This window comes from Amblyomma mixtum, chromosome 3 (genome assembly GCF_055824585.1).
Source record: "Amblyomma mixtum isolate Tamu chromosome 3, ASM5582458v1, whole genome shotgun sequence".
Taxonomy (NCBI): domain Eukaryota; kingdom Metazoa; phylum Arthropoda; class Arachnida; order Ixodida; family Ixodidae; genus Amblyomma; species Amblyomma mixtum.
In genome coordinates this window covers 294,438,214-294,461,384 of record NC_143014.1, presented here as the reverse complement: position 1 = coordinate 294,461,384, position 23,171 = coordinate 294,438,214, and the positions used below count along the sequence as shown (strand labels likewise).

Here is a 23,171-nt window from a genome sequence, read left to right as displayed (position 1 = left end):
TTTAGTGCGACAAGGGAATGGAAAGAGGTGCTCGTTATGCCATAAATGATGAAAGCAAACTGTCACCGAAACCAAGGAGCATAGGGGATGTCTTTTTTTAATTAATTTTGTAGTTTTTTATTAATGGAGAATAAAAGCAGTAGCAAACACTACCACATGCCGCCGGTGGGATCCGCACCCACGACCTCCCAGTTTCATGTCTGGTGCTCTACCACTTGAGCTACGGCCACGGCTGTCCAATCTTCTGCTTTCGGAGGTATTTATGCGTAGTGTAATAGAGCCTTGAGTGTGTTCACCAGCGCCACTCTCGTCCATACTGGCGGATGTAGTACGTCCTGTATTACACGCTTTTTAAACTCTTATAATAATAGAGCTCGTTCTCTAAGAAGTCTAGAGCATAGTCACGGTTAGTTTTATTGCATGCCTATTATATTTAAAAGGCATTCCAGCCAAAGTAAAATTTCATTGCAGTTGGCCTTTAAAAGACTATAAGCACCAAATTTTTGCTTCCTTGTTTTCTTCTTTGAAATGACGTGTTGTGACCTTAGTATACATGGATCATACTATGGTGTTCTCCTACGGCTCCTGAATAATTTATAATTGAATTTATTCTTGATGTTGTTTTGGTTTCAGCTTCACGGACCCACCATTGGCTTACGACGTCAAAGCTAGGTTGCTTTGGGTCACGCGAGGCATGAGAAAAAGCTGCAGTATAATCGCTGATACATTGTTTGTTGTGGCTTTGGCTCTTGAAGTAGTCTGACCTAAGTGTTGTAGTGAAGTAAAACTACATATCATCTATTATAATTGCAGCTTTTTTTATGCCTCACATGAACTGAAGCCATCTTTGACGTCACAGCCATTGTTTAGTTGATGAAACAATGAGAGGAAACTCGGTTATAAATTGCGCAGTGGTCGTAGGCTAATACTGTGGGGTGATGCATTTATTCTGACACCTTATGGATCATAACCGAGACGAAAACATGCAACTAAATCTATGTCTCAGTACTTTAAGTGGGGACGTCATGGTGCATGTTGAATGTGACAGAAGAATGGGGTACCAATCAGAGGTGTGAAAAAAAGAAAATAATGCACATCCCCTCCCCTGTTAACCTTACCTGGCATTATCGTCTCCTCCCCACTTGTGGTGCTGGCTGTGCTCCTCCTCACCTGCCTGTGGTACAGTCTGTGCTAAGGGGGGCAGGCATGCATTCCCTATTTAGGGAATGTGTGGTCACTGTAAAAGGGTGGAACACCGGAGAGTGCTGTGATAATATAAGGAAAGCATTCATTGCAGTGTTATCTCTTTTCCTTCCTTGCTGGGTAGTGTGGCACTGAGAAATGCCCGCAATCTTTGACATCTTCACTGAGATTTTCAGCTTCATATATGAGCATTTCTTTTGCGTTCTCCTGGACCTTTGGAATGCAGGGAGATTTTTCCTCTTCATCATTGATGTGCTTGTTTCATCTTGTTGGCATCTGTATTAGCATCCCTGTTTAGTGAGGTAGCCTGTACGTCCCTATGAAGAGCAGCATTGCATTCATTCATTCATAGGTGTTTGGAAATGTGCGCTAAGTTTGCATCTTTTCTTGAGCTGGGCTCCATGTTGGCATTGTCTTCGAAGTTAAGGGACTGCTTTTTTTGTGAACTTCCTGGCAATGTCTGCGTGACAGCCTCTTCTGGGTTTGAGAGTTTGCAAAGTTCATTGCCTTGTCCTTGTGGGCTGTGACCCTCGCTGTGTCTAGAGTGCAGAGGTCTCACTGTCCTTTCACCTCAGCTATTTTAGGCAATGGGGACTCTTACCCAGAGGCTGCTGACACTTTCCAGGCAAGTGTAGATGCAAGTTCTGTTTGCACAAAATGAGTGCGCTAGCCACGTTTCTTGCAACGGTGCTCTTTCCTCTCCCTCCCTGCACACAGTCTGCTGACGAGTAAGAGATAGTGTTTTTTGTTTGGACAATTTGTAGCAGCAGTTTAAGATGGCCTTCAGTTTTTGTGCAAATGATTTATTAGTTGGGCTGCCGTAGCTATTTGTTACACCAGTTTAATTGCCCCCTTTCCACCGATACCACCCTCTGCTCTTCAGTCTGACAAGTACCTTGATGTGCTGCATTTTTTGCAGTGTGAGCTGTTCTTAGCTCACTCCTCAAAATGTGGTGTCAGCGGTGCCGTCCGCAAAGCCCACGGGTGGGCACCCACTGGTAACAATGCATAACCACCTATGAGCGTAACAGCCAAAATGCAGCCTATCCCGCATATGACGAAGATGCTATAGCTCCCAGGCCCTCACTGTGGTGACCTAGTGGTTACAGCGTTAGGTGTTCTTAGCTCATTTTTGAGTTTTGCGCTCCTGGCATAGGTGTCTGCAAGCACACCTTTGGACACCCACAGGTAGAACTGCGTCTGATTGCCTAAACTTATTGCCTTCGGGTGTGCAGCAGTAAAAATTCACCCCCGACAGATGAGCCCAGCACCTGCTGCACCTCCCGGTACCTCCAGAGTACAAGGCGATGCTCTAACCACCACTAGGCCACTGCTGCAGTGATGAGAAAAATCGCAGGATGGTTACGTGTTGAACTCGAATGATAGCTCGCTGGCTTCTGATTGCAAATAAATGGAAACATGTTAAAGTTATATTAGAGTGGATGCTTTAACCACTGCAGTAGCCAGTAGGTTAGAGCTTCTGCTCTAACCACTGCACTCTGTCTCCATTTCTTTGCGATCACGAGCCAGCTAACGCTGAATCATTTGTGTTACAAACTCCGAACTGTCCTGTGATTTTTCCCTTTTCAATGAAGTCTGACCAACCCTGTTTACTAGTGCTGTTTTCAGCCAGCACTGCCACTTCCCCATTGTGCCAGACTCTCGTACTCGGACCCGCTTTGTTCTGGTAGTGCAGAATTCTGTTGCACTCGTCAAACCATTCCTTTGCTCTGTTTGGTGCAAAACTACATCTGTAGCCCTAAGAAAAACCCTGTTCCTGCTACAAGCACTTTCTACCTCATTAGCATGACCTCAGTCATCTTGGCTATTGTCACGTTTTCGGTAATGCATTTTAGTTCATTTGATTTCCCATGTGCCACCGCACACTGGAACAGTTTTTCTGACTATATATGTTGCTTCTTTATCTGATCATACAAATTCTGCAGCCAGCTGGATTAGTTTCTCATGTGAACAGATCTTTTCCATGGTTTTGAGTCTTGTTGTATTTTAGTGGAGGCGAAATTCGAGGCCGGTGTACTGTGCGATGTCAGTGCACGTTAAAGAACCCCAGGTGGTCGAAATTTCCACAGCTCATCACTATGGCATCCCTCATGGCCTGAGTAGCTTTGGGACGTTAAACCCCATAAACCTTGTTGTATTTTGCTTTTTTTGCTGCTTTTTGCACTACTTGCTTTTTTTGTTGGGGGTGCGTATTGCTTGCATTCTTTTTTTTTTCTTGGCTGTATTTTTTGAGTTTTGTTTGCATTTTGTTATCGAATTTGCATTTATTATCGAACCTGGAGCCTGTAAGGCATCCTGAATGAATAAGAAATGAAAATGCCTATACAATAGTGGACCACTTCGGTTGAGAGCCTCTTTGCTATTCTGTTTCTCTGCATTGGAGTGTTACCACTGGTCATAAAGATATACCATATTTACTCACATAATTTGTGTGCCCCTAATTTATTATTTGGATTTATATAAAAAAACTTCTTCGTGCATATTTTGCGCCCTCTGCTGAGCAAGCACACCAGCATGCATGTAGGTGTGGCTGCAAAATGTGAGTGAATGGTTCCAAAAATGGTAATTCGTTTTTAAATTGGTTCCGGTAAGAAAAAGTAAATTGTGTGCCATTTACTTGGCTTGCATACGCCTGGAGTCAATTCCTCGTATGAAAGGCTGCAAGAGCAAACTTCCAGTAACCTCTGGAGCGTGCTTTGCCAGCGTTGCGCCAGAATAAAACTACCGAAGCCATTGGCTGTTCTGTTTGCTGCTGCTCAGCCGGGCACTGTGATGAACATGCAAGGGCGCCGTTCCATCACCTTGTATCTCCATTTGCCTTTGACTGCTGACTTTGTGATTGTATCATTCCGCGCTTATTGCTTTGAGCTGCGCTTGCGCCGTCGTGCCATCATGCGGGGAAGTACCACTTCTTCTGTATTTATCTGTCCGGGTTGTAAAAAATTCTGCGCTAACTGCTGGCCTATATTTGGGCTGAGCAACTGACCATAAGGTAGCTTATGGTAGTCTGTGTTTTAGATAAATAGTTAAACATCAGAACTTGCCTGGATTGTCCAGAATCGGCGAGAAACTGCAGTCGGCTGCAGCTGAATTTTTGTTGCGGCGAGTGGAGCAGCCGATTCGAAAGTCTGCTCCATCTGGGGAACAGCGAGACCCACCCCAGCTCCGAGCTGAGACATTAGTTGCCTTGCAGCTCGCCAGGTGGTGCAGGCTGTGAAATCGGTTCCTCCGCTCGCCCCGACGGAGTCGACTCCAGTTTTTTGCTGATTGCGGACAATGCAGGCAAGTTCCGATGTTAAACTATCTAGAAAAAAAATTCAGACTGCCATTGAGCCTTAATAGGCCAGTTTACACAGAAGAATTTTTGTTTTTCAATCTGGACAGGTAAATACGGAACACGCGGTACGTAACCTGGTTCTGGTGTGGCGTGAAGTGAGAGGGTCGTATGCATCGAATTTTATTTGGGGTCAACTTTTTTTTTTGGCTAGCAAGGGGTGCGAGTTGCGGGGTCGACTTATGTGCGGCAGTACACAAGTATACATTGTGCGCTATGACCTTTGTAGACATTTTTAGGAAGTGTTCGCGAAATCTCTGCATAATTTGCGCTCCCCCTTTTTTGAAGCTTTAATTTTAGGAGTAAAATCCACAAATTACCAGAGTAAATACGGCAGTTAAATACTAGGGGCTAAGTTTCCCCCGCTGCAGTGGCTCAGTGGTTACAGCGCTCGGCTGCTGACCGAAAGACGCAGGTTCAATCCCGGCCGCGGCGGCTGAATTTCGATGAAGGCGAAATTCTAGAGACCCGTGTGCTGTGCGATGTCAGTGCACGTTAAAGAACCCCAGGTGGTCGAAATTTCCGGAGCCCTTCACTGCGGCGTCTCTCATAGCCTCAGTCGCTTTGGGACGTTAAACCCCAATAAACCAACCAACCAAACCAACTAGGTGCTAAGTTTAAAACTGAGTAGTCTCACAGCTTTCTGTTAGGTTTTGCTACATCTAGCAACGAAGTCTTTGTGTCACCTATCATCCTTTATTTCTTAAATGAATGCTTTTTGATGCGAGCTAGCGAACACAGTAAATATTTCTCAGAAAAATGAACTGGGCAGAACGTCCTCTGCCATTTTATGTGCATAGATATGCCACCGGTAATAGTATACTAAATTTCTTTTCTAAACTTTTAGCATCATGAGCATCATCAAAATAGAAAATTATTCCATGATCCCTAAGGTGTTTATTCGACAAATCCTACCATTTCAGTGTTACACTTTCCAACCAATGCGGCACTTCGTATGAAGCTTTGCACATGTGTGTAAAAGTTGACAGCTGGTGGCTTTCTTGAGGGCTGAATGTGGTATCAAGATAACGAGCAGTGCCTGAAAGCTTGGTTAAGCTCACACTTGCCACAGCCAGTGTTTTGTTGTTCTTTGTCTTCTCAGTTGGTATGCATGCTAGGAAGACAGGAAAGGCAAGCTGCAAAGAGCCAAAACTCTGCAACATAAGCCGTGCTGGGCAAACATCACTTTTATTATGCAAATTCTACTGCAGATTGATGAGAAGTGACCTAGCGTTGAGCATTAATGTCTCAGATTTGTTCAGATGTGATGATAGAATGATGTTTTACATGACGGTTTTGATGCTAGTTTGCAAAATCTGACTTAAATGCTTTGCCCCCTATGTGATTGATTGCTGTGTCAGAACGGCCTGCTAACAATGGATGTGAGCGCAAGTTTTTTGCACCATTCTTGGACATGCTACTATTCTGTCTGGCTTTCTCTCTCATTTGTTTTTTTCTTCTGGATGGCAGCAATTTCTGAACCGCCCGTGCAAATAGTGGAGCGTCGAAGTTGACGAGTATGGCAGCCTCCATTGGCGTTTGCACGTGCCCCGAAATGTGATTAATCTCGTGATTCACTTTTGAATCTTTTTCATAAGCATTTGGTATTGGATAGGCAGATATTTTGTATATTCCAGAGTTCAAAAATTTTTTTTTTCTTTTCAGATAGAACCATGTCTTTGCAAGTTTTGATTATTTGTAATCTGAGACCTTGACTTTGCAAATAAACTTTTGTCGTAAAACTTGAAGCACTTTTAACAAAAATTGTATTATTGAAATGTGTGTTTAATTAGTTTTATTTTTTTTATATTGCATTAAATTTTAAATCCGATAGTTCTTAGACCAAGAAAATTTAATAAAAACCCATCGAAAAGGCCATTTTTTGCACGTTGGGCTAAGAATCGCACGTTGGGCTAAGTCACAAGTATGATGGTCAGGATTTTGCAGAGGAGCTTCGTTCCTAACCAGTTACCAGACAGACGTGAAGCCTCCCAAGCTGCACTGAATGGCTGAGGCACCTTATAAAGTGCAGCATTTATTCACATATTTATTCACATTCACATCCAGGCTTTGCATCTCTGCTGGAAGAAGGGGCCTTGCTGAACTCCATCCAAGCGCTCTGCCTTACCTGGTTCCTTAAGAAGAACAGGGGCTGGAAGAAGCTCTGGCTGAGCACATTCTCGAGAGCCATTGCGCTTTCCCTGAAAGAGCACTCCAAGGTGACCCTTTACTAGAAAAATGTAGTTATTCTGTGTATAAGGTGCTGCATGATCTGTGTATGATGGGCCTTGACATTCAGGCATAAAAAATGCTTCATGGCGGGGAAGAGACTTTTTCCTCAATGCAGAATACCATGTTGGCAGTTCTTGCGCACTGCCTAATCAAAGTGCATTCTCTCTCTCTGTATCCTACATTAGCATTCTGCGCTATAGCTGCGAAATATCTCAACACCTGTCTACTAAGTGTTATTTGTTAAGTTGGAACTGCTTCCATGGACATTGATAAACAATATGTGAAGAATAAGATCCATTTTAAAAAACAGTGTTCTCAGCTGTACATTGGGCAATATTGAGACCTGGGAACACGATTTGAAAGAGTCTAAATATATTCACAGCCTAATATACTGGCAGACTGCCACATAGGTGCTTGCAGAGCCTCTTTCGTCATCGGTGGCGTCGCCGCCTGTCGTTGATCTTGGCGCCCAGCCGGTATTCACTGTGAGGAGTTGTGCCCGGCTCTCGTAGAGGAAGTAAAAAATAAACAAGTCAAGGAAGGCTCTCTTACATGCATGTTCCGATGCAGTGTCTTTCTATTTGTGCAGTACAATCACAATCCCCATATTTTGTATCTCTTAAAATTCTGGCATTCTGAGGTAATTTTTTTAGTTGAAATTATTGCTAGTTGACTGGAGCTCTTCAATTTTATGGGGAACTGCAGTATGATGTGTGTTACTTGAGAACATTGTTGATTGCAATAGCATTTATAATTCACTTTTTTTTTTGCATGACCACTGACAGCATGCGCTCCTTTTCTCTTCTAATCCTTCTCTCCGCTGGTTGGGAACAAACTGTCAGCTGGTATCATGCTTGGGTCAGTTGGTGTCCCTGACAGGTGCACGCAACAGCTGCAAGTGCTTGCCTGCCACTTCACATGTGCGGCTGGTGCCTCATGGAAACAGATCTTTGACGCCTGCATGCATTTGTTTTCGATAAGTTTTCTGAATAACAGATTCGTTTCCTAGAGGGTGTGACATCCCTTGAAAAAGGCAAATTCACTGTAGATCAGTGGCATGCTGATTTGGTGAATCAAACCTATGAGCATGACCTTATATTTGAATGGAACAATATGGTGCCGATGTGCAGTAAGAAGGTTATGTCATCAACTGTATAGAGGGCTACAGCAAAATGTCAAAAACTGTATGTAAACTTCTTAAAAATTGACTTGTGCAGAATGTGGCATTGCATTTTTTTTATTAATGATTGCTGGAATATACTTATGGCTTTCTCCACCTGTTGTCCAATGTTCCTGCATAATTTTTTTCTTGTTTCACTATTTCGCCTTCATGTGTTCGTTAAGCTTCTAGCAAGGAACAGTATTATTGAAAATAAGCTACGTGTAGTCATTGGCGGTGATTTCAACATTAATATGCTTGGGGATTTGCCTTTAAAACGAGAACTTGAACAATTATTAAACGTTTACGGATGTAAGAATGTTATTAAGGAACCAACAAGAGTGGCTCCCACATCTTCCACTTTGCTTGATTTGTTTATAACAAACTTGCATGGAACAAATATAAAGGCCGGAACAATGTGCACACATATAAGTGACCACTTTGGCATATATATGTGTTTAGAGAAGTGTACTATGCCCAAAAAGAAACTTGTACCGCAATATTTTCAGGACTTTTCAGAAACAGCCATGGACATGTTTAAAATGCAAATTTCATGTGTCGATTGGAGTGTTGTGTTTAATGAGACAGACGCTGAAAGTGCTTTTAATATATTTTTTGTGCTATTTTTAAAAATATACAATCAGTGTTTTCCTATGAAGATACTTTCAAAGTCAAAGAAGATACGTAAGCCGTGGGTGACAAGCGAACTTCTGCGAAAGATGAAAACAAGGGACAAACTATATGCTAAATTTCTAGCGACTCGTGATCTAGATGTATTAAAAACTTATAAAATATTTCGCAACAAATTGACAAAAGAGATTAGGTGTGCGAGAAATGATTACTTTTGCAATTCTTTTGAGACCTCAGCAGGCAAGACAGATGAAATTTGGAAAAAACTAAACGCACTCCTATACCGCCGCACGAATCAAACCGTTGTTACGAAGATCGAGCTTGGCAAGGAACAAATCTCAGGGGCACGATTGGCGGACGAGTTCAATAGATATTTCGTCAATCTTAACCCAGACAGTCCTACTGATGGTGCACTCAGTTATATTAAAGTAGCACACCAGGAATCCCTTTTCTTGAGCCCTGTAATTGAGGATGAAGTTGTTTCAGTATTTAAGGGACTAAACAATAGCAAGAGCAGCGATGCAGATGGCATAAAAATCCAGCCTGTGAAACATGTAATTGAAATTATTTCACCTTGCTTGGCCTACATATTTAACCTGTGCTTATTGCAGGGAGTGTTTCCGAAGCGATTACAGCTTGCGAAAGTCACAGTGTTGTATAAAAAAGGTGATAAGAACGACGTTGCTAATTATAGACCTGTGTCAATACTTCCAGTTTTCTCTAAGGGTTTAGAAAAAGTGATTCTCTTCAAAATGACTAACTTTTGCGATAAACACAGCATACTAACCAGGTCACAGTTTGGCTTCCGTAAACACCGGTCAACAGAACTGGCATTACTAGAACAAAAAGAGTTCATCTTAAATGCTTTTGAGCAAAAAGAATTGGCCTTAGGTGTGTTTGTGGACTTTACGAAAGCATTCGACTTTCTAAACCATTCTCTCTTGCTTAGAAAATTAGAAGCATATGGAATACGTGGAAATGTTCTAAAGCTGCTGAAATCGTATTTAAATGATCGTCAGCAGTATGTTTACCTCAATGGTTTCTCGTCAGTTGTAAAACCAATAACGTCAGGAGTACCTCAGGGAAGTATCCTTGGTCCCTTTTTATTTAATATCTATTTAAATGACATTGTACATATCGACCCGAATACTAATTATATAATTTATGCCGATGATACGACTATGCTTTTCTCTGCTGCGAATCCTAATGACCTGATCACTAATGCAAACAACTCATTAGCACGGCTAAATGATTGGGCTAAGGCTAACGCATTAAAAATTAACACGTCAAAGACTAAGGCCATACTTTTTCGTCCCAAAAATAAAAACGTTTCTGTTAATACAGATTTGTTGTTAGGCAACTCAAAAATAGAAATAGTCTATGCCTTCAAGACTCTTGGTGTAGTTTTTAATGAACACCTGTCATGGGATGATCACGTGGAACATGTTGTTTCCAAGATTTCAAGCATCGTAGGAGTTACATACATTAATAAAGAGTTGTTGCCATTAAAGGTGAAGGTCATTCTTTACAATGCTTTATTTGACTCTCACATTAATTATGCCCACTTAGTCTGGGGGAGTACTACTGCTACAAATTTAAGAAGAGTCCTTACATTGCAGAAACGAATGCTGCGACATGTTTTTAATGTTCCACGGGATCACCCAAGTTTGCCTTTATATGAAAAGTTAGGGATTATAAAAATCACCCAGCTCTACCCTTACCGCCTGTGCTTAACTTACAAAAAAGATGTCAAACAAAACATCAACTTCCTTTCTTCCTTAGCTTCCTTAACAAAGAGAATACCTTCGCATGATACACGTTGTCGGGAAATCTGGAACATTGAGAGATGCAGAACAAACTACGGAAAGCAAATGATTAAACATAAACTGCCAGAAATATTGAATATTTGTTATAGACACACCGTACATCCCGAAAACGCATCAAAGCAGGACCTAAGATTTTTTTTTTCATGCTCAAATGTGTTTACTTGAAGATCATTTCTACCTTCATCCTACTGTGCCTGAATTTTTTTTCTCCTTTCTTGGATCTTGTGCTCTTTTTGTTATGGCTTGAAGTCTGCTATTTTCCACGCGTAAATATGCATTTGTAGTTTTGTGTATGTCTAGAGCCATGTGAATGCGATATATCCTAATAGCACTAGAGTTATATCAGTGTCTGTTTGTTTCTTGTTACTACGCTGTGTATTTTTTTCATGATAACTTGCTTTATTACGTGTTATTCTTATTTGTCATGTTAGCTATGATTGTTCTTTGAAATGTATTCTGTTGTCCGCTGATTTCTGCCTTGATGGAAGCAATCATGTATTTGATATGGGGGGGCGGGAACCAGTCAAGCTTTCCAGCTTTTTTTCCCTAACCTCCCCCATCATGTTGATGGAAATAAAGGCTATTATTATTATTATTATTTGTGCAGGCAGAGTGGGTCTGCAGTGCACTTCGAATATTTGGGTCGACTGCAACCTGTGCATTTAGTGTTCGCGCTTTCGTCCTTGTGAGCAGCTATGCATTGTGCAGCAGCATGAAACGTCAGTCTTGCTGCTCGTGTAGCCAGTATTTATATTTGCCACATGAGGCACAAGCATCGGATGTGCTTGCATATTGATTTATTCATTTGTGTCATTTTGATCTGACGGTGCACCCACTGTTTCTTGTCAGTACATCACACACTGTGCTTGCTGTTCCAGACAAAAACAGAGGAGCTCATCAAGTCTGTTTTCCTCATGAAGGATGGCCTGGTTTCGGATGAAAGTGAATATGACACTGTTGAGCTGGCTACCTGTGAGCGCAAGCTCATCAATGACCAACTTATTCCATGTGCTGTGTCAGCAAACTATTTGGATTCTACCAAGGTGAAGGGCTTTGCTGACCTCATCTTGTTTTAACAGTGAGCAAGCTGCTAGGAGAAAGCAAGTTAACCGTTCCTAAAATGACATGAAGGCAAACAGGAATGTGCTGTTCTGGCAGTACATGTCAATCCCATATATGTGAGATTGTTTATACCGAGCATTCGGGGCCGTTCAGGGCCACACTCGATATTTCGAATGGTGTGTGACGCTCTTCCAAGTACCGCTTCTCGCAACGGCCCTCCCGCAATCGGTTTTTGTGCACTGAGCCGTGTCGGCAGTGCAGCCTGGGACACCTGCTGGCAGCAGTAGCATTGTGAAAACATAAACTTACCTCCTTTGTACATAAACTTATAACATAAACATAAACTTATAAACTTCGGGACGTTAAAACCCCCGTAAACAAAAAAAAATTTCTCTTAAGGCATGGTTCAGGCGTCCAACGACATGTCAAACAGATACTGCATCATTTTCTTTCCTCAAAAATCAGTTTTCAGTTTCCTCTTCCTTATTTCACTCCCTCCTTTATCCCTTCCCTTGCGGTGTGGTTCGGGTGTCCACTGTAAAGATGTGACAGTTATAACAGGGACAGGATGTAATGGAACACATATGAAGCCTTGCATTTTGAAAGAAGTATGAGTGGGAATGTGCCGTCAGCTTTAGCGCATAGAAATTTAACCTTTTTTCCAAACTTGGTGTCTGTAACTATTCATCTCATCTAAGTTTGAAATATTTACCCGAATGTAGTGCGGCCATTATTTTAACACGAGGGTAGATTTTGCCAGCTCAAACCAAGAAAAAAAATTTTTACTTATTCAATGATATTGATAAGGCAAGAGATGATTTTTGCTTTCTATTAACATACATTGAAACACAAGTGTTACGTTCCAGGTTTCTCCTTTTTTTTTCCGTATATGTAGTAGTTATCCCACACAGTGGTAGAGTTTTGATTTATATCTGCTCTGGGCTTCAAACTGTGTTTATTTCTTTTAATGTGTGTTGTTCGTATCCTCTGTGTATAGCACTGCAATTACCTGTGACCTGTGTAGTGTCCTGCACATTACTTTTTCTACCTTTAAAATAATTTGGAATGAACATGTCCTGCAATTCCTGTCTTGGCACAAGCCGACAGTAGGAGTAAGTAAAAAAGAACAGCAAGTAAATATTCTTCGGAGGACTCAATTGAAAATGCAGTGCTTCCAGAAGAAACTGAATTGCCTGAAAGTTTCAGATCCTATATTTCGCTCATAACGTTTTGAAAAAAACATTGGGATGGTTGAAAATAACTTTCTCAAGTCCACAAATTGGTGTGCTTTTTTGTTTTTTGGAAGGTTTTGCATGGCTAGTAGGGTCACGTAATCTTTAATGGGTCGTTGATGGTCCAACCATTTGAAGTTTGTTGTACTCTGTCTTTAACGCTGATCTGATGACTACCTGCGCAGCTGTAGAGAATTTCAAAGCTTGTGTTTCCATTTTGCAGGGGAGACAGGTTGTCTCCTTCCTGGTGACATTGGAGGAGAGCCTTGTCAGTGCCATTCAGAAGAAAGTGAATGGGACATTGCCACTGATGTCAAGGTTGGTAAAAGTACCCGCATGCTTGGCACTGATCTCATGATTTTCAATTTTGTCGGGCTGCCACATTCTGCGTTTAAAGGTACAGTCACCATCAAAAGCTTACAGAACACAGCTGTGCCGATAAAATTGAATTTCGTTGCATTCAGGGTGCATTGCTAGAGACATAATGGCGCACTGTGTAATTTTCTTAGAGTTGCGCTGCATGTGTCTATTCCAGCCCACGTGCTGGAATTCGTTTTTTGTTAATATTACTTGCAGCAGCGTATTTGCATCCACGGTGTAAGTTGCTTTTTTTTGTTAGTCTTTGCTTTCCCCACTGTAATGCCACATGTGGCACTGTGGGTTAACAAGTAATCAAAAGTCTGCAGTGAAACTGTTTTTCCACTAATATTCCTTTCCAAGAACTTTTGACTGCGGCTCTTTGGCTCACTAGGTCTGCAGCGTGTAAACTATTGTGGAGAAAAATGAGTGATGAATATGGGGTTTGCACGCAGAGGAGTTGGGAAGTCTGGACCCAGGTTTAGATTTCTGTTCCAGTGGGAGACTGCCTTAACTGTGGCAAGTCTACTGGCAGCATTTGTTTTCTTGTTCCACTGTAATTTTGACAAGCAAACTAGTAGTACTAACAAGGGCACTGGTTGCCATTTCGTGTGGATCTGTAGCAAAGTGAACCTGTTTGTGGCGGCTGCATTGCCTTGCTAATGTTGAGAGGCAGCTGGCTGCTTGCATGGTTCATGGCGGCAGGTTGCTTTGAACATGACAGTGGGTAACTGTTTGGTAAACTGCCTTGGCAGAGGTGTAGTGCAGTAACACTGGATGCAAAGAGTGCCAACTGGCATCTGGAGGTTTATTTGAGTAATGTGCAGTCAAGGAAACCAGCTGCACATCCCCAGCCAGCTCTGTAAGCAGTGGAGTGATTACAGGACAGAAGATGGCAGCACCGTAAAGAACCACACATTTCTTCTTGACAGTGGCAGCTATCATGTCTCGTAATAGCGAGACAATTTTGCAACCTATACTCCATTTCATACATCAGGTGCAACGCTGTGAAACATACGGAAGTAGTCCACCTGAAAAAATAAAGGGAGGCGTGTTACTCCACGCTTGTTTTGCGGCCCAGTGGACTAAGGCATTTGAAAGATGTCATCAGCTGTAAGGGTGCATTTCATGAACCAAAAGGAATGCACTCTGTTTTGATCTTGGATGCAGGCAGCGTTAGCAAGAGCACTGCTTTGACAGCATTGCACTTGATGTATGAAATGGCGTATAGTTCGTTAAATAGCATCATAAAGCTTTATAGTAGCATTTCACACTGTTAGCTCCATGATGATGGAAAAGCGTGCATGCTGTAGTGAATAGGTAATATTGTTACATTCAGATTTGCGTAACAAAACAGAATCCTTATGCACTGAGCAAAAGAAGACTCTAACTTATTTGGTGTTCGGCTACTGATCCAAGGCCGTGGGTTTGATTGTGGCAGTGGTGGTTGTATTTAAATGGAAGCAAAATACAAAAATGCCTGTATGGTGTGCGATGTCAGCATACGTTGACGAAACCCAGATGGTCTAAATTAATTTAGAGCCTCCCACTACACCGCGTTGCTCATTGCCCATAGTCACTTTGGAACGTTAAACCCCACACTCTACAATTTACAGAATTGCAAACTGTATGGGAACACTACCAGTGAACAACTACACATTCTCTGCTTGGTCATTTGCTGATTTGCACAGGGCTGACATGCCCAATATTGTTCAAGGGAATAAGTGCTTGTTACACATTTGTGTTGCATCACTGCTGCCTAATGGCACTTTCATTTTGGTCCCCCTTTTCTCTGCTGTCAAAGCTACTGTTCCTTTCCAGCTAGGTGATAGGTACGCACTGATGGTCCTGTGTGCCTAGTTCCAGTGCTTGTACACTCAGTATTTCACCGAGCTGAATTGACGCTGCACTTCCGCTGGCTGTGCGTGTTACTTTGGTGGCACTATGCACTGCATACAGATGTAGCTCGTAGCTTGCACACGAACCTTTTAAATGAACAAATTTTTTTGTCACCGTAATTATTGAGAGTCTTTGCAACGCTGTGGTGGCTATGTCGGTGATAGGTGTCTGACAGCTGTAAGCGAGTTATGAGTTCCTAACAGGGCAAGAACAGGGCTAGCTAGTTGCAGGTCTGAGTCTTTTTGTAGGCAATCTGGTGCAGTTTTCTCCACAATAAATCCTCCCTTATTGGCCAAGTGGCTACAGATGCCAGTTATTGTTACCACTCAAACATTGAAGTGAAAAGGGTAAAGTATGGGATGCTCAGTGTTATGACCTACCATTAGAGACTGCAACATTTTGCCTTTTTTTGTTGTGTCTGGTTTTATTCTTGGAATTGGCCTTCTGTGCTTTCTGCCAGGGTTGCCAGGCTGAAGATTTAGTCTTCAGAAAAACTTTAAAGTGGCCAAAAAAGTAGGCAGCCTGCAACCCAAATGTGAAAAGTTGCCCCAGAAAGGTGCCAAGAGCAAAAAGCTAGTGTAGTTTTTCTTTCAGAGAGGAGAGTAATACAGTGGATTGTGGTAATTTAATGTGGAAAATATTTTCAGTGCTCAAAAGAAAATGTTAGTGAAAATGAGAGATTGTAAGTGTCCCCGGGAAGCGTGTGAAGCAGTTGTCAAAGACAGTTGCAAGTGAAGTAATGCATTTGTGTTCCCCTGAATGGGCCAGAAAGTTTTCTAGGATGATATTTAGTCAGAGAATTCACATTTCTTCATGACAAAGTAAATGAGTTAATCACTGAGGACAGTGAATCTAGGTTGATTTTGCTGTCTTTGAGTAAGATTCTTGAAATCCTGTGTTAGCCTGTTTCATGCTGGTTTTGCTCTGTGATTAGAAGAGCATTTTAAAGCTGGTGTTTTGTTCCTTTTTGTTTCTTTCCCTCTTTTTTTTTTCCACTTTTGCATATGCTAAGGCCAGGGTTAACCAAGGGAAACCTACTGGTAGCCAGATCGTGCCAAGTACTCCAGAGCACCATAGAAATGTATTGTGCCGGCATGTGCCACCAGTCACCAGCTGATGTGCTTTGAGCGCTTGCCTACTGAAAAAGCAGAGGACAAGTCGGACAAGAAGCACATTGGGGAGGCAGGCAGTTTCACTGAGCCCTGAAGGACAACTTTGAAGCATGCTTTAATGCCGAATTTAAGTCCATCAGTGTAGGCCAATGTAGGGCACCTAGACACTTGCAAAAAAAAGCCCCGTTATGCACTAAAGAAATCCCAGCAGCGAGAAGTATTCTTTATTATTTAAAACCTGACTACAGGTCATATCTCGACGACAGGGCTGGTGGAAATTAAGTTATCTTGACATTGTGTTGCTATTATTTACTGCTTTAACTGGTCTACTGTGGTGACTGATTTGCCAAGGGCATGCAAAGCCATTGGCAGAAAGACAGAGCAGCGAGATCATGGAAGTGCGTTTCTATAAACTGGGCTCGAAATAGGTTTGAAATCTAGCCAGAAAATGATGAAGTTCATTTTTTTTGTAGCCAAGGGGTCCGAAAAGTAGCCAGTTTGGAAGAAAATAGTTTAACCTGGGAACCCTGCTTACTGCTGTGCATAAGAAAGTAATGTGTTATGGGTCGGCAGCTTGCCACCTGACACCATGCAGCTGGGTTATCAAGATAATGGCCAGTCAGAGTGAAGCTTGAAAAGTTTGTTCTCCACAGTAATTTCTTGAGAGTGTAGTAGTAAATGACGATGACTCCTTTGTTGGCATTTCTGAACTGGAACAGACCACAAGAAAAAGGTTTGAAGATACTCGTTGGTCTAATGTGGCTTGAATGCATATTGAAAGTATAGTGGGCCGAAAAATTCAGAAATTTCTTCATTTTACCTGTGTGCATGAATCTTAATTCCTGTGACGTGACTTATTTAGCATTATTGAATGTGCATATGTGTGGCCAGACTAGCACTGTGCAGCACCCTTGTAATATATATCTGATCAAATATTTGTTTCAGGGCTCATGTAGTAGCTCTGGCTCGCATCTACGTAACTGCGTGGAAAGCGGTGGCTGGCAAGAGACAGGCTACGGTGAGATGCCTTGCTTGGTTGCTTTCAAACTTGCAGATTGTACAAAACCCTTAGCTGTTGTTGTCTTTCATTCTCCCTCACTTTGTGACGGTGTGCTTCAAATTTCCATCTAAATTCTCATCGCATCGTGCTCCAGATGCTCCATGGACCTCTCTTAGGACCAACTGTGTTGGCTTAGTGACTTCGCTGTTTGGCTGGTGAGCCCAAAATCGTGGGGTCAAAGTCCACCTGCTGTGGTCTTGTTTTGATGGAGGTGAAACTTGAAAACACGAATGGGCTGTGCGATATGAATGCATGTTAAAGAACCCCAGGTGGTCGAATTAATCCAAACACCCACACTATGATGCCTGTCGTAGCCCACATGCAGCTTCGGGATGTTAAAACTGCACATGCCAATGCATTGTCTGTGCCAAGCTAGGTTAAAGTTAGCATCAGTGCATTTTATTGAAGGTGTATGAATACAGGGATCTCAAATGGCAGTTGAATAATAATTGGATGAATAATTCGAAGTTTGAATGGCTATTCGATTGAATGTGGCCTCTCAGGTAAATGTCTCCGGGTTTCATATTTGTTGCATGCTGCTGCTCCTTCTTCCCTGCAAAAATTGATGGTGCACTCCACAGGCTGTATGCCTGTGGAGTCTACCCAGCCTTCCTCTTTGATGCACTGCCTTGGACATTGGTATTTTGGTTGGACTGCTGGGAAAGGGCTTTACTGCTGCAGGCAGATCTGTGTGTAGCCTTTTCCCATCAGGCAGCAAACACCAGCTACCACTAGTAGTGTTGGAAACCTGTATTTGCCAGTGTGCAGTTGTGAGGCAGTTGGACAGGTATGTCGCAGTATAAAATGAAATTTGTAGTTAAAAAAAAAGATGTGTTGAAAAAAAGTGTGTGTACTCCTGCGCATATGGGCGTTGCAAAGTTATGACACTGCCGGGGAGCTGCCAGCAATAGAATACTGCAGTCACCGACTGATTTTATGGCCTCTGCGGCACCCAAAAGATGGTCCGATTAATAGCACCATCTGAAAAATCCGTGCAGTTAAAAAAAAAAATATTTTCTGCAAAAAACTTAGCTTTGAAAATTGTGAACATTTAGCTGCGCATGTTCCATTTGCAAGTGATAATATTAATTGTATTTGAGCCAGAGTCATGCTTTCGTCATGCCCTCATGTCACTGGTGCCAGAGTGTGTGACGCAGCTGCAGGTCAGGCTGTGGATGCACCGCATTGCACACGCTGCTCAAAGCAAGAACAGTCTGTCCCCATAGGCTTCGGTGGTCGCAGAAGCCGAGAGAGGGAAGCCACAGGAAGAATCGAGCGAAAGCAGGCGCCTCTGGCTGCACCCCCATGTTCCTATCTGCCCCGCACCACTGGCGGCGGTGTCTAAGCTGCGACAGATGCTGCAGCTGCCCCAATTTTAGTGTGATCGTGTGCCCTGGTTCACACACTCTTCTTTATAGACCACCTCGATGGCAATGAAGGCTGTGCCATTTGCTCAAGTGGCAACAGTGAGAAACAGTTGCCAAGCCTGTCCAAGCTAGTCGATCTAAACTTTTGTCCCTAGGAACCATTTCAGTTAAGCCTGTTATGCATAGCGGTGCAGCCAGGTGCCTATTACATTTCATTCCTATTGTTTGCCCCGACATACTCTTTGTTTAAATCCAAGATGGTACCTTTCAAGGCAGCGAAGAACTGGTTGGTTGTGGAAAGATCTGTTCGATTTGCCTGCACTTGCTGCACCAGTTCTGTGAAGTTCTGTGGCGGTGCTGTGAGTGTGTAGCGCCAGTTCGAGCAGTTCAAGGGCAGCTTGGCCCTGGCTGCTTCCAAAACGAATGGTCGAGTGCCAGCTTGGTCGTGTGCTAGCCTTGGCATCACCCACAAAGTGCAGCCTGCTGGCTACCCCAATGGCGGCCAACATCCCGAACTGTGCGAAAATTTTTCAAACAGCACGTCACAGTGAAGCGTTGCAGTGAACCATCCCCTATGCAATATCATGGCAGTTGTTGTGAAACTCACTTTTATAGAACACAACTCGGGTGTGTGTGCGCAGAGTTACATGTTACGTGGTTTCTGCAACATGCATCAGGCTGCATGCATGTGTTTGCCTTTTAGTTAACATACCCTGTGTTGAATATTGTTGTAACTGTATTGGTCTAAACTTTATGAATCCATCGAGAGGTGTCAGCAAGGGCCACCGTCCCCCTCCCTCTGTCGCTGTGTTCTCACGTGGAGCCCTAATTAACAGGGCCCCAGTGATGTTCCGTACGAGTCGGGCCCAAGTGGGGCACCATTTACATTGGCGAGTAGAATAACTTGAGTCTCTTCACAGTTAACTCCAGCATGCAAGCCATTGTCTGCTTCCATATGGCGGCTGCAGCTGCACTATCTGCACGATTTCTGCACCAATCACTGAGGAACTGCTGAATTTTTCTGAACTTTTCCTGAGGTAAACCTGCACGATGTCTGCAACTTTCTGAAACAAATGGCATCATGCAGAGGACACCAAGTTGCACCACTGAAACAAGTGGCATAGTGCAGTACCGTGAGGACCAGTTCACATAGTGTGAATGGCTCAAAAGAGACGCCTACTCGCTCTTTGCAGTACTTCTTCCGTTTATTTTAGTCCAAAACGTCAAACTTTTGAACTCCACAAAGTCCGAAATATTGGTCGGGAATATGTATATGTTCTTTAGAGATGCGTGATGGTTCCTCAGCAAAGTCCAATATACTGTGCAATTCTGAATTATTGCAGTCTGAAAGATCAGTCAGCTACTGTATTCCTTGTTCCCTCTTAAAATGTATAAAGATAGCATAGAAGTGCTTAGCAGGGCGGTATGGCTCGCTTATCTTCAGTGATTCCTGTCTTATGCACATGATGCATTATTGGTGTAAAGATACTGATTTATGAAGTATGTGGTACTAAACATTTCTGCAGAAATGTATATTAAATGTCTAGATGCGTGTAAGTGACTGGTGATATTTTTGGCAGTCTGTGGGTCATACATCACAACTAGTTTCAGAAAAGACATAACTGTCACTTCTGAACCAGTATTGAAAGGCATGCATGCATTAGTAAGCTTCAATTCTTGTCACGAGCTCAATCTGTGCAGTCTCGTGCTTTCTGAACTGCATAGAAAGGCACACCACTGGTCTCTTAAAAGTGTGCAAATGGACGTGTAGTAATTATTGGTTTGTTTCTAGAACCTTTCCATGAGCAATGGTCAGACTTGACGGTTGAAATTTTTGGGCTGGCAGCACACAACCAAAGATAGCATTGGTGAATGATGAAGCAGCATAATACAGATAGCAGAGTTTGATGTCCAGCACACAGTGCGATGGTGACTTGTGTCAGGTACATAGAAAGTGCATCTACTTCATGTGTCAGGTGTGGATAGCATAAAAAGCAAGGCCACAGCACTTGTTCCATCTGTGGCATGCTGCTTTACATCATGCTTCATGCGGTCACTGTTGGCTGGCAAAAACAAAATCGACTCAAAAGCAACTGCTCGCTTGCGAAAGGTGTGTTCAGTACTTAGTGCACATCACTTCACTTGTTATCTTTGCCATGCTTTTCCTAGCAATGGCATGTACAGAGGCGCATGCATTTTATGTCATAAATGCAATTAGCTGTGCATGGAACTACATGTGACTGCTTCTTTCTAGCCATTCACATTTTTTATTCAGCCCTGGGTTTTTCATGTCAGGAGCAGCTTATTGCAGCTGCACTGTGCTCTGCATGGAACAGAACACGGGGAATTAGTTTGGCTTGCTTCATAGGTGGCGCTTGCAGTTATGGAGCAGCTGTGCATCTGTACCAGCTCGCAGAGCCTAGTAACTGTGAAGTAGGAAAGGCACCCCGAAAAACATGTTTTAAACTCCAGAGGCTTCAAACTTGTCTTACCACAGGCCATGTTGACACACTTATGTCTCCCACAGGATGGTAGCTGGAAGGGGAGAGGGGAAGGTGTCCCTCGTGCCACTATGATTGTGACTCGCAGCATAGTCTTGTGCTAATTGGGAATAAACTACCCCTCAATTCCTACACAGAGCACATAGTATGTCTAGTTGGTGTCTCACAAAACATAGTGCGCAGCTGGGCAGTCTCAAATTGTGGACAGCGGTAAAGGGACGTGGGATACAGATGGAAAAGAAAGCAAGGTGCTCTTGGCACGGCACATCTGGAATAAAGGCTGACATCTGTAGGGCCAACGAGCTGGGCTAAAGGCCTTGTGGGCCCGCGCATTTGAGTCTCCTGCCATGGGCATTTGATCTGCCCATATCTTGCACAAAAACTGTGCAAATGGCTGTCATTCTGGCAGCATTAAAAGATGGCCATTGAGAACTTGTAAGCTAAGCCTGTAAGACTAAAAGCAAGCCAGTGGTCGAGAATCGCATATGCAACGAAGTTGAAATTGTGTACAGCCAACCAACCTTTATTGTTGCATTTCTATGAATAACAATTTAATTTTTCTTTTTTTTTTCACCTTTTAACAGTGTATTATACGATGCTGCATGCTGCTTACTTGTAGATCTTTCACTACTAAACCCTAATCCATTGGTTTCAATTGGATAAAGGATTTGATTACTAACAGTCAGCAGTTTGTAGAAGCTAACGATCAGTCTTCCTCTCTAATACACTGTCTGGTGTGCTACAAGGCACACTGCTTGGTTCTCTCCTCTTATTGATTTGCATGAACAACTTGCCCAATAATATTTTTTTGAACATTCAATTATTTGCCAATGATTTGTGTTGTTATTCAGTCCATTACCAATGCTGTGGATACTAATGCTGTTCAAACCTATATTTGTTAATGCTGGTTGAGTGGTGATGCAGATGGATGATGATCCTAAATACTAACAAGACACGTTTTTTTCCATAGACGTCAAAATTACCTGACTCCAAATGCTCTTCTAAATGAATTCATTGTATCATCCCTCGGTTGCATTAAGTATTTATGTATTAACCAGACATGATCAACTCATGTCATGTGCATAGTTGACAACACTAAGAGGGCTCTTGGTTGCCTCTGACCCAATCAAAATCTAGTTCCTCACTCAGTTAAACTACTAGCTAACGAAACACTTTTCTAACCAAAGTTAGACTGTGCGTCTGGCACCTGAGACCTCGCTGAACATAACTGAACTAATGCTGTTGAACTCATTCAAAACTGTGGAGTTCATTTCGGCTACTCAAATTACTCATTCTCTGCCAATGTTGCTTACCTTAAGAATGAAGTGGGATTGGTGAACTTCAGAATTGCTGCAAGATCAGAAGAATGTGCCTCTATCATAAAATATATGTTTTTTCTCATAGTTCTCCTATTCAACCCACTCATCATTTTGCAGCATGTACAGGCCACGATAATGCCGTCTATTCACACCAAGCTCGCACCGCAACCCACCTTCACTCCCTTTGTTCCAAAAAAGCCCAGGACTGAGCAGTCTTTTCACAGGTGCCATTTCCACACAAACCTGGTGCATTTCAAGTCAGCCATCGAGTGTCTCATCTATTAGCTTTATTATAAGCCCAACCCTCATGTAAAACCCTCCACCTAAAGGGCCCTTGAGGTATCTGAAATAAATAAAATTAAAATTGGAATTTTTGGGAAAAAATTCGGTGCACTTAAGTCCTCTTATGTGCAGAAATGCGAAAGCATTTAGGGTTCTATCGCCTCTGTTGTTGCTTAGTAATGTAATTAATCATTTTTTAAATTCTCTTTATTTTGCTGTATTTCATTTCATTTGTTTTATTTAAATTTTATTGGTTTTCATTTTATTTTTTATCTCATCATTTTGTTTAGTGATTTGGTCATTTAAACTTTCCATTTAGTCGATATTAATCATTACAAATCATGATTACACTCTTACTGGATGATCGACAGTTCATTCTGTCCACTACCGGTGGTGACGCATCTCCTCTCCATGCCACTCATGAGGCAAGGAATGCTTTCACATTAAAAGACTAGCAGATGTTCTAGAAAGATTGCGTATCATCACTCAATGGCCACTGCTTGCGACCATTGAGCCCTAGTGGTGTCAAGATCCCACGTGTCAAAAACGCGTTGCAGCACAACCTGTATGCATTT

The 23,171-nt window shown here is 42.5% G+C and overlaps 1 protein-coding gene across 1 annotated transcript in view; it reads left to right on the top strand.

Moving 5' to 3' along the window:
- LOC149355230 (condensin-2 complex subunit G2-like) overlaps nucleotides 1-23,171 on the top strand; it is a 133,035-nt gene that overhangs the window by 7,716 nt on the left and 102,148 nt on the right. Inside the window, exons 3-6 of the mRNA XM_089583722.1 lie at nucleotides 6,626-6,777; nucleotides 11,284-11,448; nucleotides 12,923-13,017; nucleotides 17,013-17,085. Coding sequence (XP_089439848.1) covers nucleotides 6,626-6,777; nucleotides 11,284-11,448; nucleotides 12,923-13,017; nucleotides 17,013-17,085 — 485 coding nt within the window. The remainder of the gene's footprint in view (nucleotides 1-6,625; nucleotides 6,778-11,283; nucleotides 11,449-12,922; nucleotides 13,018-17,012; nucleotides 17,086-23,171) is intronic.